At 43.1% G+C, this 16,226-nt stretch overlaps 1 protein-coding gene across 7 annotated transcripts in view; it reads left to right on the plus strand.

Annotated features, from left to right (window-relative positions):
• The window catches only part of LOC138757784 (netrin receptor UNC5C-like), a 369,257-nt gene that overhangs the window by 317,481 nt on the left and 35,550 nt on the right, over positions 1-16,226 (plus strand). For 2 of the 7 annotated variants that reach the window (XM_069925675.1, XM_069925677.1), the window contains exons 6-9: positions 217-384; positions 2,306-2,404; positions 3,201-3,365; positions 12,712-12,768. In XM_069925675.1, coding sequence (XP_069781776.1) covers positions 217-384; positions 2,306-2,404; positions 3,201-3,365; positions 12,712-12,768 — 489 coding nt within the window. The remainder of the gene's footprint in view (positions 1-216; positions 385-2,305; positions 2,405-3,200; positions 3,366-12,711; positions 12,769-16,226) is intronic. The other 5 variants (XM_069925676.1, XM_069925678.1, XM_069925679.1 and 2 more) reach the window with 5 other exon arrangements.

Consider the following 16,226-nt stretch of genomic DNA (forward strand, 5'->3'; position numbering starts at 1 on the left):
ATGTTGCAACCTTGGTAAGTGGACTCCAAGAAAATTGGTGCTCTCTACTCTTTCCACTACCGAGTCATTAATGTTTAGTGGAGGGTGATTGTTCCTGGTCCACCTGAAGTCCATGATTCTCTCCTTCATCTTATCCACATTGAGTTGAAAATTTGCATCTTGGTCCTCTATCCAGACAGATATTGACCATCTTCTCCCTGTCTTTCCTCTCCTTAGTAAACGGAGGCTGGTCCACATGGGCAGAATGGTCCACCTGCAACAGTCGATGTGGGAAGGGCTACCAGAAACGGACTCGGACCTGCACCAATCCTATACCGCTCAATGGGGGGGCCTTCTGTGAGGGCCAGAGCGTACAGAAGATTGCCTGTACCACCATGTGCCCTGGTAAATGGAAACAGTGGTTTCACCTACTGCACCATGACAAATTAATGCACAGTTTGACCCTTTTGGAAAATGTTTGTTGTGATTGCACAGAATTTGGCATTAATTCATTCAATTTAGATAGGGGGCCTTTCCATGTGAAAGAATAACCACATTTCTTAAGAATTAACAGAGATGCAAGATTCACATGAATGCACTTTCTACCAATATTTGTATGAGATTACATAAGACCATTTAACATAGGAGCAGAAATAAATTATTCAGCCCATCGAGTCTGCCCCGCCATTCAATCATGAGCTGATCCATTTTCACACATAACCCATTGCCCAGCTTTCTCCCCATAACCTTTGATGTCCTGGCTAATCAAAAACCTATCAATTTCTGCCTTAAATACACCAAATGACATGGCCTCCATAACCGCTTGTGACAACATATTCCACAGATTTACCACCTTCTGACTAAAGAAATTCCTTTGCATCCATTTCTAAGTGGACGCCCTTCAATCCTGAAGTTATGCTCTCTAGACCTAGACTATCCTACTATGGGAAAGAACCATTCTACATTTACTCAGTCCATGCCTTTCAACATTCAAAATTTTTTCAGTGAGATTTCCCTCTCATTCTTCCAAATTCCAATGAATACAGACCAAGAGCTGTCAAACGATCCTCATATGATCACCATTTCATCCCAGAATCATCCTTCTGAACCTCCTCTGTACCGTCTCCCACCGCAGCACATCCTTTCTTAAATGAGGAGCTCAAAACTGCTCAAAGTGAGTTTGCGCCAGTGCCTTATAAAGTCTAAACATTAAATCTCTGCTCTTGTATTCTATTCTTCTTAGAACTCTTGTCACACGTGTGTTCAAAACCCATCTTCATCACCAAAATATGTTGTAACTGTGCCCAAAATGTTTGGGGTACACGCGTAGCTGAGGAATCTTACTCCCACTTTGAGTTTACTCAGAGAATTAATGACAGACACAGAGTTTCACCAAACCACACCCGAGCTCTCTTTACTTCCACTTTACTACAAAAAAATGGAGTGAGCAATTTATAGAAATTTACATAAGCTTGACTTCCAGGCACAAGATAGTCTCGTGAGCCATTCAGTTGATTGATGGCTCCAGTGGTAACACCCATTCCTGGCAACTGTGGGTCGCTCTGATTAGGCGTCCTAGCAGAATGCCAGCATTGGATTTGCTTTCTTCACCACCAACTCAACCTACAAGTTTATCTTCAGGTTATACTGCACGAGGACTCCCAGGTCCTTTTGTATTTGGATATTTTTCATTTTCTCCCTTTCTGATTATTGCTCAGACAAAGTTGTCTTGCAAAGATTAACCAGGCAATTGACTTGCAGAGCCTTTGAATTCTGCACTAGACTATTGAAGCAGTGCTGGTTGCAAGATAGTAATGAAGATTTCCTTTCTGACTAACTGGTGGTAATTGCTATCCCTATACTGTAGATTGTTCCTGTAAAATGTCAGAACAGTAGAAGCAGGATGAAGTCATCCAGCCTCTCATTCCCCTCTACCATTCAACAAGATCATCGCTGATCCTGTTCCTCAGCTCATTTTCCTGAACAAACCCCATTTTGCTTAAAATCTTAAAAATCCATCAATCAGAGATTAAGGAGTGGACTTGGAGGGAGAGCTGGTAAAATCTAACTACAACATAGAGAGAACACTGGGTGTTTCTGAAGAAGCATATGTACTTTATTTTGGTCTAGTCGCAAGACATACCAACATATAATGCTTGAATTGTATGTACACATGGAGGTGTATTTGCATTTTACCTGCACGTTACATCTTAAACATCAACCCACCAGAGTTGGGCTAAAGTAAGGAATGGCATGAATGGGGATCTAGAAACAAGTAGGTTACATGGTCTCTTAATATCTCTACATCTCCCCTGTCACCATTTAGGCCACCAACAGATCTTTCACATGAGGCAAAGCTTTACATGTTCATCGTTGGACCTGGCCTACCATATTCAATGCATGTCGTGTGGCCTCTGCTATGTTGGTGAGACCCAACGCATATTGGGTGACCTCTTCCCTGAACACCAGCCTATGGGTCTAAAGTAGAGATTGCTGTAGTCAACCATTTCCACTCCCTCGTCCAATTCCACACAGACATGTCTGTTCTTGGCCTCATCCATTGTTAGGATGAGGCCAAACATAAACTTGAGGAGCAACACATCATATTCCTCCTGATTACTCTTAAGTTCTCAATGAATGAACATTGATTTCTCTAATATTTTAGGTAACCACCACCTTCATCTTGTTCTACTATTTTCATCTCTTCTTTACTTATTCTCAGTCTTACATTTATCTCTAACCTTCCCCCCTCACAGAGTTCTCACCCTCTTCCTCTACCTGTCTCTCCACCTCTCCCACCTCTGCTTTCCTGCCTATGCATTCACCTGTCTGGACCTGTCTGTCCTAAACACTTTCCCAATTGGATCCATCAGTTAATTCGACCACTCCAAGCAATATAACCTTCACTCAGTCAATGTTCTGTTGCAGCTTCTTGTTTTATAATAGGAATTGTACAACTGGTCACCTGGAGATACAATTCACTTTTTCAGTCCATTTACAAAGGGCATTGTCTAAAGTTGTTAACTCTATTCAATGATAGGACATTGGAAGAGGATACATGGATTATGGAGAGGTGGGGTTGGTGCAACCTTATCCCCTCCCTGGGCCCACGAGATATTGTGCTGGATGTTTTCCTTTTGGGACTGGGACTGCTTTCACCCCCCCCCCCCCCCCCACCAGTGTGAACTTATGTACTGACATTCTTCTCTTGTCACATGTAGTGGATGGTGGGTGGACAGCATGGAGCAAGTGGTCAACGTGTGGGACAGAATGCATGCACTGGAGAAGGAGGGAGTGCACAGCCCCTGCCCCTAGAACCGGTGGGAAGGACTGCCAAGGACCAGTGCTAGACTCCAAAAACTGCACTGATGGCCTATGCATGCAAAGTAAGTGAGGATCAGACCGTCCCCCAACCCTTCCCCCAACCCCGGCAACAGCAGCAGTGCTTGTGTTTAACCCTTTTCACGCTGGCTTCCTGACCCCCCACACCCTCATCTCCCTTGCTCCATCCCCTGTTCTAATAATATGAGCTGTCTGCACCTCTCCTCTTCCTGCGATCTGTCAACTCCTCCAGAAGAGTAGAACATTGATCTCCTGGCTTTAATGCAGCATCATTCCCAACCACAGTATGTCCCAGAGTGTTTTACAGTCAATGACCCACCTTATCAAGTCAAGAAGCTCAGCAGCTAGTAGGCAATGTGTGTGTGTATGTGTGCATGTGTGTGTTTATGTGCAGGTGTAGTTGTGTTTATCTGTGTGAGCATGCATGTGTATGTAGCTGTTTGTATATATCTAAATGTGTGTTTGAGTTTCAGAGTTTGTGTGTGTGTGTGTGTGTGTGTGTGTGTGTGTGTGTGTGTGTGAGAGAGAGAGTGTGTGTGCATATCCAGCTAAGTGGTTACAAAAGGGCTGAGCATGCATGTGTCTGTATGCAGTCACACTCTCCAGCCACACACACAAAACGCCAGCCTGTCTGCTTCTTGCTGATGGACCAAACTTTGGGCTGAGATAACTCCCAATGCTGAATGTGTTGGGATACATTCCCTGGAAGAGTCAGACCAAAGCACCCTTCACACAGCGGCTAAAACATGTGCATCTTTGCTTTTGTGTGTGGTTTTGGTCTAGCTACTCCTGAACCAGAAGGCAATAGGCTCAAACCCCACTGCCAGATCCAGGCTGACAATCCTAGTGCATGACTGAGGGAGAGCTGCTCTATCAGAAACTAAACTGAGCCACTGCCTGCTCTCTCAATTTCGTATCAAGAACCTTGTAGACCTGGTTCAAAATTCCATGACAGAAAAATGGATTCAAACTCTCTTAAGACATCCCAAAAGACTTTCATAATTGACGCACACCACTTGAAACAAGCATTGAATCGTCCTGTTCGTGGGCCTACATACGAAGTGGAGATCATTCAAATGATGAAGTTAAAATGGAGAAGCAAAGGGAAAAATCTAGAAAATTACAACCCACTGATGTTACAGCAAATCTGCACTTCTGTATGAGAGGAACTTTCAATCCAAGATTAGGTTCATCAGCCACCTTCAAACATATTGCAACACCAAAAGCTAGATATCGAGACCTTACTTGAGCACAGGTGATGAACAACTAAAGAATAGTTCAGATGCTTCACCCTAGTCCCTCTTGCTAACTCTATCCCTCATTCAACCTCATGCTGACAAATGAATGATGCTAATTAATAATCATGATGTTGCAGGTTTGCTGACTGTTCTTCAAACTGTGCTTTTCTTGGCCTTGAAGTGATTTGGGACATCCTGAGGGAATGCTTTCTGTCTCTCCTCCTGCCTGCTCCACCTGTTTGTGAATCTTGACCCTGGGTAAACTCATGAAGCAGCTGTGAATTTATTCAGTATTTTTTTTAAAGAAAGAAAATGTTTCTTTAATGGAGTTGCAATTGCTTGACAAGTTTCAGAACTGTGTATAAAGCAAAACCCTTACTGTGTGAAGTGGATTTAGAACAGTTAGTATGTGAAACATGTCGCCTTTATTCCAAATCCATAGAATGCGGGGTGATCCCAGTGAAGGAAATGTGTAGGGAATAGCAGAATCAGTGGCTGTTAGGGTCACTAAGAAAGGAATTCAGTAGAATCGCCTTTGCTCCAGAGAGAGAGAGAGAGAGAGAGGCCGACGCGGGGTGCTTCGGGTAGTGCTGATGTCTCACTGTTCTAGGATCCGAAGTTCGATCCTGACTCCGAGCACTACTCCTGTTGTAACTGTGTGGGTGCTCCAACTTCACATAATGGACAAATGGAAGAGAATCAAAGAGCATGGATGACAAAATAGGTCATGGATAAATAACCAAGGAAATAGGAATGATTGGAGAGCTGGCATTGACTTGATGGGCTGAATGGATTTCAGTAATGTGCAGAAATAAGAGGAATTGCAATTATCGCATTCGTGCACTTGTAAATGCAAGTCTTATGAAGGAGTCCTGACACTAAATGTTGACTGACAATTTCTCTCCATGAATGGTGCCTGACCTGTTGAGATCCTCCAGCTACTCAAGGTTTGCAATGAAATGCATCTATACATTGTACATGAAATACACTCTCTTCATTGACAATTGTTGGAAATACTCAAATAGCCCTCTAGGTGGCAGTGTTGCCCAGTGTTGTCCGTCTGCCCCATCTCTAGGTAGGATCAACGTACAGGGAGAAATGCAGTAACTTTAAAAGCATTTTCATCGAATCATTGACTAGAGCAGAAACAGGCCCTTTGTCCCACCAGGTCCCTGCTGGCCATTGACCAACACAATGTTCACTCTCCCTCCAGGTTCCACCATTCACCTGCATGCACTCAGGGCCCATTCTGGATTCAAGTTCTTTGCCCATTTTCATGAAACACACAGAAGAATTCCCTTTGTTTTGCCCTGTGAAGGCATGCAGTTGCTATTAATCTGATGTCACTACCAAAATGAGAAAGAGAAGCAAACTGAGTGTCTGGGGATCCCGCAGCCTCCTGTGCTCCCATAACCTCTGTAGCTGCACGGCCTCCTGTCAAGTCCAGTTTTCAAACTGAGCTCTTGGCTTCTGAGTGTCCCTCCTCAGCCTCTAGTTCCCAACCATCAATACAATCAGAGAGCTGTCAGCCCCTGAGGCTTTTTGGGAGCCCTGATCAACTCAGTTTAACTTAATGTTCCAGAATTTTGTGTGTCTGCGTTTGTGTGTGTGTGTGTATGTGCATGCGTGTCTGCATGTGTGTCTGTGTGTGCATTTGTGTGCGTCTCTGTGTTTGTGTCTGTGTGTCTGTGTGCTTGTGTGTGTGCCTGCGTTTGTGTGTGTGTGTGTGTGTGTCTGCGTGTGTGTATGTGTGGATCTGCATATCTGCATGTGTGTGTATATGTGCGCGCATATGTCTGCATGAGTGTGTATGTGAGTTCATGTGTGTGTGACTGCATGTGTTTGTGTGTGTGTTTCTGCATGTGTTTGTGTGTGTCTGTGCATGTGTGTGATTGTGTGTCTGTGTTTGCATGTGTGTGCGTGCATGTGCATGCGTGCACGTGTTTGTCTACATGTGTGTGCGCGCGTATCTCCCTCCTGTAAAAATCCTTGCACATCAGTTGGTGGTACACTTCAAAGCTTCTTTCTTTCTGCTCAGTTCCAAGGAATAAGGAATCACATCAGATCCACTGAATCAGCATCACACCAACAGAAGTGAACTGATAAAATCCTGCTGTGAGCCCCTCCTTCATGTTGCTGTGGTGACGAGAGTATTTCATTGGCCGTGAACTATATCGGCATGTCTCCAAGACTTCAAATGCATGCTGGATGTCTCTCAAAGTTTCTATAAAGCTTTCTATAACTAATCAGCAAATTCCTCTATCCCCACTGGAGATTATTCGCTGTCCCCATCACTCATTACTGCATAACAATGCATTTATTAAAATAATATGTCAGAGACTCGGTTTAATGTTTTTAGTGGTGGTACACGGGAGAGAGGGTACCTTGGGGCACACAGGAAATTGCAGATGCTGGAATCTGGAGCAAAAAACACTCTACTGGAAGAACTTAGTAGGTCGATTAGTATCAGTGAGATGAAGAATAGTCAATGTTTCAGGTCAGGTCTTGGAACGGACAAACTTTGGTCTTTTACTGGGGTGCATCAAAGGCTAAGTGGAGAAGTGATTGAGGTTTATCAGATATGAGAGTCATTAACAGACTGAATCTTTTTTGCCAGGGTAAACATATTACAAAGACGTACAGGGTTAGTACGTTATTTGGTCACAAGAGTGTATTTGGGTGGTGCAGGCTAATGGGCCAGAAGGGCCAGTTATTGTGCTGCACAATAACTGGAGGACTTGTGTTAAAGGTGAGGTTCAGGATTGTTTAAAGGAGATATACGGTGTGGGGTAAATCTTTTACACCGAGAGTGGTGAGTGCCAGGAATGGACTGCTAGCAGTAAAAGTGGAAGCAGATACAAGAGTAGCATTAAAGAGGCTAGCAAAAGGCACATGAATATGCAGGGGTTGGAGGGAGATGGACCATGTACAAGCAGCAGGGTTTCAGTTTAATTTGGGCATCATGATCAGTGCAGACATCGTAGGCCAAAGGGCCTATTCCAGTATTTTTACATGTTTTATGATTCAAAGAGAAACACAGTTTATTTTCTATGATGTTGAATGATGATTAATTCTCTCCTAATCCAACTGAGACTGTGGGTGAGGGATGTTGAACAGTACAGAGGTCTCTGGAGTGCAATAAAAACAGAAGCAAGAATGAAACAATTGGACCCCTTGCCTCACTCCACCAGTGGCCTTTAATGCCCTCTGATCTGAATTCGATGTTCCTTCTTTCCTTAATGTCAAAGAAATATATTAATCTACCTTAGAATATATCTTCTGGGTTCTGGGAGAAACAAACTCTTACAGTCCACAGAATGAAGATTACTACACAAACATTCTGGAGAACCTCAGCAAGTCCCACAGTGGGCATAGGAGTCAAAGATATATAACCAATGTTTCAGGCTTCAGCCCTTCATTCGGGCATCTTGGGCCAAAATATTGGTTATATATCTTTGCCTCCTATATACACAGTGAGACCTGCTGAGTTTCTCCAGCAATTTTGGGTAATAACTACAATGACATGGACAGCAGACTTTCTTGCTTCATTCCATTGAATTAAGTTGTCCTTTTTTTTCACATCATATTTTTCCATCTATCACTCACTGGCCTCGCTCTTCCAATTCTACCCTACTCTTATCTGCCTATCATCTCCCTCCTCACCAAGTTCCACATATGTCCAACAGTTCCTGTCACACCCCTGCCTCTTTGGATTGGCTATCTACACTCTATGCTCAGATGCAGGGTCTCAGTCCAAAACCTTGACCATACCTCTGTCTCCAAGATGTAGTCTGACCCACTGAGTACCCCCCGCAGATTGTTTTTACCTCTAGATTCCAGTATCTTGTGCTTCAAAGGGACATCTCACCCTCAACTTGAAGCATAACCCTTTGGTTTCAGAATCTGTAGCTCAAGGAAACAGCATAGAACATGGAAATCTACAGCACAATACAGGCCCTTCAGCACACGGTGTTGTGCTGAGCTGATAAACCTAATTAAACAACTGCCTAGAATTTGCCTGCTACGTAACCCTCCGTTTATCTCAGTTCCACATACCTATCTAATGGTCTCTTGAAAGATCCTATTGTACCTGCTTCCACCACTGTTGTCGACAGCACATTCCACACACCCATCACTCTGTGTGAAGAACATACCTCTTACATCCTCCCTGTACTTACTCCCAAGCACATTCTATCTATGTCACCCTGTGTTAATCATTTCAGCCTTTGGAAAAAGCCTCTGGCCATCCACAAAATCAATGCATCTTATCATCTTATGCACCCCTATCATGTCACCCTTCAGCCTCCTTCGCTCCAAAGAGAAAAGATCAAGTTCACTCAACCTATCCTCTGAAGGGATGCCCTCCAATCCTGGGAACATCCTTGTAAATCTCCTCTGCATCCTCCTACAACAGCCATGCCCTTTCTGTAATGAAGTGAGCAGTAGTGAAAACAATATTCCAAGTAGGGTCTACCTACTGCCCAATAGATAAACATTACCACATGGGCCTTGAACTCGAACCCACAGTTGATAAAGGCCAACACACCATACACCTTCTTAACAACACCATCAATCTGTGCAGCAGATTTGAGTGTCTTGTAAACAGGGTTAACTCTACATGGTCAAATCCTGAAAAAAATATTGTTTTTATTGTTTCCTGAGTTCACTGTAGTCATGGTGAATGTTATTCCCATATCATCACCAAGCAGGGAGTTCAAGGTGCTAAACTCCACCATGATGGAAGTATAGACACTAAGTTCAAGGACAAGCTCTCGCCATACTCTTGTCTTTCAAGGTGCAACATGTCACAAATGGTGAATGCATAGCGCCATACAGTATTAGATAGGCCCTTTGGCCCAACTCCTCCTTGTTGGCATTCTGGACTAGTCCCATTTGCCTCCATATGGTCCAGATTCTTCTAAACTCTTGCTATCCATATATCTGTCCAAATATCTTTTAAACATTTTGATTGCAAAATCTTCTACATCTTCCTCTGACAACTTGTTCCAAATATGGACCATCATCTGAGTGTCAAGGTTATCCCTCAGATCTCTCTGAAAGTTCTCATTTCTCACCTTAAACTTATTGTATGTATCTGCTCTAAGTCCAGAATCATCTACACTGGGAAGTATCCGTGCCCCTTCTGATTTACCCTCATCTTCCTATGCTCTAGGGAATAATGACCCAGTCTCGCAACACCCTGGTGAATGTCCTCTGCACTTCCTTCAACTTATTGATGTACTTCTGGTAGGTGGGCAACCAGAACTGCACACTGTAATCTAAGCTTCTTCGCCTTGTACAGCTGGATTAGGGGGTTCCAACTTTTGTACTTGAAACCCCACCCAAAAAGGACAACTTGCCAAAGTCTTCTTCACCATTTTGACACTTTCAAGGAGCTACCCTAAGGTGAAAATATTTTGTAAGTTGATGAGTAATTTTGTCACTTTTAGTAGGATTACCTCTCATTCCTCAAGAGCTGCATGGAAATAGAACTCGTATATCCAAGGTTCACTGCTCCAAGCATTGCAGTGCCATTATTGATGTGAACAAAGAAATCAATGAGATTTTCCTTCAGTGTGGCCTGAACCAAGTTGGAGATTGAATAGAAGGAAAGAGTAAAAAGGAGGATAAGTGTCAACATGGCAGGGTTGCAAATTGAGAGGAAAAGGATATGGAGGATTTAACATGATCAGATTATCTTTAACCCTCTTTCAGGGCCACTTAGTATCTCTATGCACAGTGCATGGAGTCAGGAACTTAATTTGATTGGACATTCTGTCATTGAATGTTTATAACCTGTGCTTAAGCATATTTTTAAACTTGCATTTGATAATATTTAAAATTATGAAACATGGAATAGGACTGGAACACATTCTCGGGCCCATAATATCTGCATGGAACATGATGCCAAATTCAGCTTGCACATGATCCATACCTCTATATTCCTTGCATAACACTCTGTATGCGGTATCACCAATATCCTGCACAGTTTTCACATGATGTCCCTGTTCCTGCACTCGATGGCCTAACCAATTAAGCCAATAACTCTTTCTTCACCACCATTGCCATATCTGCATTGCCATTACCCCAAGTCCCTTCATTCTAAAACACACCCAAGAGTGCTGCCATTCACAGTGTGGATGGTTAGTGTGGACTGTCAGCGTGGATGGTTAGTGTAGACTGTCAGTGTGGAAAATCAGGGCAGAGTCAGCATGGATGGACAGTGTGGATGGACAGTGTGGATGGTCAGTGAGGACAGTCAGTGTGGACGGTTAGTGTGGATGTTTGGTGTGGACAGTCAGTGGATAGTCAATCTGAACAATCAGTGTAAACATGGTCATTGTGCATGCTAACTTATTACAGAGGAATATAGCCTGAAGCAGGCTATTCAGCCCACTGAGTCCCTGCTAGTCATTGGCACCCCTTCTACAGTGTTATTGCAATCATCCCATTTTTCAATTTTCCCCATATTCTTCTCAGAATCAATATAGCATGGCCCAACTTGCCCAAACTAGTCTCATTTGCCTGTTTTTGGCCCATATTCCTCTAAACCATGCCTCAAACACCTCCTACAGTAGCCTGTTCTATACACCCACCACCATCTGTGTAAAAATGTCATCCCTCAGGTTCCTGTTAAATCTCTCTCCTCACCTTAAGCTTATGTCCTCTGGTTACCGATTCCCTACTCTGGGCAAAAGACTGTGTGTTCACCTGATCTGTTCCTCTCATTTGCACCTATACGAGATCACCCCTCATCCTCCTACATGCCAAAGAATAAACTCTAGCCTACTCAACCTCTCCCTATAGCTCAGATCCCCGAGACCTGGCAAAATCCTCACAAATCTTCTCTATACCCTCGCTAACATCCTCTTTGCTGTCGCACAGTGACTGAACACAGTACTCCAAATGGGACCTCGCCAACATCTTACACACCTGCAACATGACATCTCATCTTCCTTGTTATTTTCTTATTGCAGGATGGGGCCATACTGGCTCTGAAATCAATCCTATTTTCTCATTTTTCTTGTAACCTGTTCTCTCCGACATCCCTAACAACTCCTCCCAGTTTCAATCACTCCCCTGCACACAAAGTGCAATTTAGCGTGGCCAATTAAATGATCAATCTGCGTGTCTTTGGCATGTGGGTGGAAACCAGAGGAAATCATGCGGGCCCAGGGAAAATGTGCAAAGGTTGGGATTGAAGCGGGATCTCTGGAGCTGTGAGGAACCAACTCTCCCTGTTGAGGTCATGGACCAGCAAATGAGCAGACAATTAACATAAGAGGTGAAGGGAACCCTGGGAGCCCTCTGCCAGTGAAGCTACAATTGCTGACCAGCACTCTTCACAGAGGCAATCAGAATTATCCACCCCTCTAATGCACAGAGCTGGGGAACATAGAACACACTGGAACTAAAAAAAATACTCATGATGATAATGAGAAGGAGTTTATGTTCATATACCTTGTACAGTGTACATGTGCACTCAAAGTTTTACTTTCTGCTGCCAAACTGGTACTTCATTCATAAAACCTCAGTTAATATAATATTAGATTGAAAGATAATAAATACACAAGATCATAAGGCATAAACACAAGAAGAAACGCAAGAAGAATAAGTGATGTTACAGCAGTGGAAAGTCCTTTTGGTGGTGTCAGTGTAGTTTTATTATTAGGGTAGTAAAGGGAGGTTCAAGTGATGCTGGAAAGATACTTTTCTTGAATATAGAGGAGCATGTCTTCTGGGCTCTCTACCTTCTTCCTGAATGTAGCAGTGAGAGGAGGTTGTGACCAGGATGTCAGAGATCATTTATGATGGTGATTGCCTTCGTGAGGCAGCACCTCAGTGAGATGTCTTCGAAGGATGGATGTACTAAATCATCCTGGCTTTGAAAGCATTTTATCGCCACAAAGCTTATCATAGAATTCATATTCTCTTGTGGTTGCCCATGTGACTCTGTCCCACTGTAATACAATCACCCACCTTAAGGGTTGCCCAAAACCCATCAACAACACTCAGTCCTCCACTCATGAAGAGATTCAGGAGAAGATAACTGAGAGGTTGAGCCTGTTGTTGTAATTAATGCATGTGTTGGTGAACATTTAATTTTTCTTTTCATTTCTTTTTTTCTTTTTCTTTGCTTATTTTCTTTAAGGTTTGTTTTATCAAATTCCCAAAGAACAAAAAGATCGCACAGATTTTGGATATTCCTGTAAGTCCTATTCCTCTGTGTTTTCCTTTTTTTTTTATTTAGTTTGCCTCATTTTTTGAGGATGTGTATTGGCTCTGTCATTAAAGGTTTATTCACTTTTGAGAAGATGGAGAGATGGTTAAACGATTTTACAATGACGACTTTCAGTAGACATTTTGACAGATATATGGAGTTTAGTAGGATATGGACCAAATGCAGGCAAACTCAGGGCTAGCCTAGAATGTCAACTTGATGAGCATGATCAAGATGGGCTGAAGGGCCTGCTCCATGCTGTATGATGGACAGACAGAATGTCAGCAGCCAAGATCTGGGATAAAACTGAACCTATAGCACAGTGGTTCTCCACTTTTTTTATTTCCATTCACGCACCACTTTAAGTATTTCCTATACCACAAGTGCTCTGTGATTAGTAAGGGATTGTTTAAGGTGGTATATGGATGAACAGAAAAAGTTTGAAAACCACTGTTTTAATCATACCTCAATGACTCATTATGTGCACGGTTTCATAACTCCAAAGGAAATAGGCCAATGACAATTTTTCTCAAGTAAAATATTTTAGAAAACAATTAGGTCTAAGGCAGTGATTCTCAACCTTCCCTTCACACTCACATACAACCTTAAGCAATCCCTTACTAATCAGAGAGCACTGATGGCATAGGGAATACTTAAGGTGGTATGTGAGTGGAAAGAAAAAGGTTGAGAACCACTGCTATAGCATGTCAGGGCACCCTGATTTACATCTTAAAATGGGAGCCTGTTACTGAGAGGGAGATGGGTCACAACATCTGACTATCCTTTCCAAATGGAAACAGTGTAAAGCACTGAGATCTCTGACCTAATTCTGCAGCTTTCTCATCCTGTTGACACCAGTCTAGCCAGTCAAATCTGTACTGGGTAAACAGTGTCCTGGCATTATATCATTAACCTTTGTCCTGTTCTCCCTTATACCACTGATTAACAAGTCTTTCAATTCCAAATTGAAAATTAGCATCTATCCCATTTCCAGAAGAGAATTCCAAACTTTGACCATCCTCTCTTAATTCTCTGCTGCATCTCCCTCTTTTACGATTCTATTCCTAAATTTCTCAAGCAGTGGAGGGACATCTTCTCCATCAATTCCTTTCATTTTGAGAAAGCCCTTCCAAAATTATTTCAATCAGCCCCAGTTGGATTATATCTCCTCATAATTTAATTGTTAGGACTGTGTAAAAAAAATGTCAGCAGGAAATCACCCGTTAGAGGAGAAAGCCCAGTCCTGAAGATTTGTTGAAGCACTAAATGGGGCAAACACATCCACAAAGTCCTTGCAGAAAAAATGTAAAGTCAACTGCATTACAGGGCCTGAGTGATAAGGAGAGATTGGATAGGCAGGGGCTCTTTTCCCTGGAGCCAAGGATGATGAAGGAAAATGTAATAGAGGTTTATAAAATAATGAGGGGCATGTACTGATACATAAAATGGAATGATACAAAACGTTATCCTGCCATAATGACACATAAACACCAGTAGTGTTGCCTGGTGCCCCGACAATAAGAGAAAGAGAAGCAGAAGAGAGTGACCTTCAGAGAAATTGAGCACCTCCTGTGCTCCCAAAACCTCTGCAGCCGCACAGCCTCCTTCCTGTCCGAGGTGAACCCCGAGTTGCCAGATCTGTACCTCTGATATGATCAGAAAGCTTTCAGCATCCAAGTTAAAATCTACCTTGGCCCCAAGGGTTGCAGCAGACCAACCAACCGAGAAATCAGTGGGTTAGCACTACCCCTCCCCTTTGGTCTGCAAGCAGTATTACCCATCAGGCTGTTGAACACAGGTCAGGAGTCTGGACCCTGCCAATTTTCCACTGCATGGCTATTCCCAAGTTCTAGCCCACAGTTGGACTCAGATCATAGAATGAGCTTGGGGAACTCACAGTTCCAGCTTTCCCACAGTCAACCATGCATTTAATTCACAGTTCAAATGTTCTCTCTAGCCAGTTATGAAGATTGCCGAAGCCCTGTTCCACTTGCACTTAGATGAAGAGATTGCATGTGGAGAAACGTTAAAAACTGCAGATTATGGAAGCTTGGGTGAACAAAGAGAAGCTGGAGGGACTCAGCAGGTCAGGCAGAATCTGTAGAGAGAAACAGTCAGTCAATGGTTCGGGTTTCACAAGAAATGGGCCCAATCAAGACCATTAACTATTTCTCTTCATGGATGCTGCCTGACCTATTGAGTCGCTCCTCTTCTGTTCGCATTTCCTGGAATTTACAAAATCACATATTGAAGTGTTGAAAGTTTTCAAGAGATTGGTGGGAATTAGGGCCAGTGTGTGGGAGCCTGAAAAAAAGTGGAGACAGACCTTAGTTTGGAAATATTTCCAGAATCCATGGACAGGTGGGGTAAAAGTCTGGAGATTCCTCTCTCTCTCTCTCTCTCTCTCTCTCTCTCTCTCTCTCTCTCTCTCTCTCTCTCTCTCTCTCTCTCTCTTTCTCTCTCTCTCTCTCTCTCTCTCTCTGTCCTCTCCCTCTCTGTAATATTCCAGGAAGCAGATGTGGAGAAGTATCCCTTCTCTAAGAGGTATCGGTAAACTGGATGGCTTTTTGTGTCAGTCCATTACAATTTCAAATGCTAGTTTCTTCTAATATACCTGAAATTGAAACAGTCCCTTCACGTCCTCTCTATCCAGACCTTTCAAAATTCTGTGGATTTCCATGAGGTAACGGCGCCCTGCGCCTCCCACCTCAGATGGGCAGCTCTGTTAGCGTAGCAGTTAGCGCAATGCTATTACAGCTCCAGCAACCCAGGTTTGTCTCTAAAGATTTTTTACATTCTTCCCGTGTCTGCATGGGTTTCCTCCGAGTGCTCCAGTTTCCTCTCACAGTCCAAAAATCGGCAAGGTTAGTAGGTTAATTGGTCACGAGTGCGATTAGGTGGCATGGCCACATGGGCCAGAAGGGCCTGATCCAATGCTATATCTCTAAATGAAATCCTAAACTCCAGTGAGTAGAAGCCCAGAGCTATCAAACACTCCTGATACTTCAACCTTCTCATCTCTGGGATGTATGTTTACTATTTCCTATTTACATTCATGGCTGTGAAGAGGAAATGATATGTATGTTTCTGAGTTTACCAATATTTAGAAGAATGTTATGATGAAGACATTGCGATCTTGCCAATGAGATTTCAATAGATTGTGTGCTTGGGTGAAAATGGCAAATGGGGTTGGATGTGGGGAAGCATGAAGTCGTGCACTTCTGTTTGAGGAATTAAAAGGTGGATTATTACCTAAATGGAGAGAAACTGCAACTGAATGAGATTCAGTGGGATCTAGATGTTCTGGTGCATGAATCACAAAAATTGGCAAGCAGTTCCAAAAACAAGGGAACTAGCCTTTGGCCTTTGCTTTGGAATGATTGAAGGTCAGGGAGGTTTGGTGTACATGGTGTTGGTGAGGCCACACCCCGGAGTACTGTGCACAA

The sequence above is a fragment of the Narcine bancroftii genome, chromosome 3, assembly GCF_036971445.1.
Source record: "Narcine bancroftii isolate sNarBan1 chromosome 3, sNarBan1.hap1, whole genome shotgun sequence".
In the NCBI taxonomy this organism is placed as follows: Eukaryota; Metazoa; Chordata; class Chondrichthyes; order Torpediniformes; family Narcinidae; genus Narcine; species Narcine bancroftii.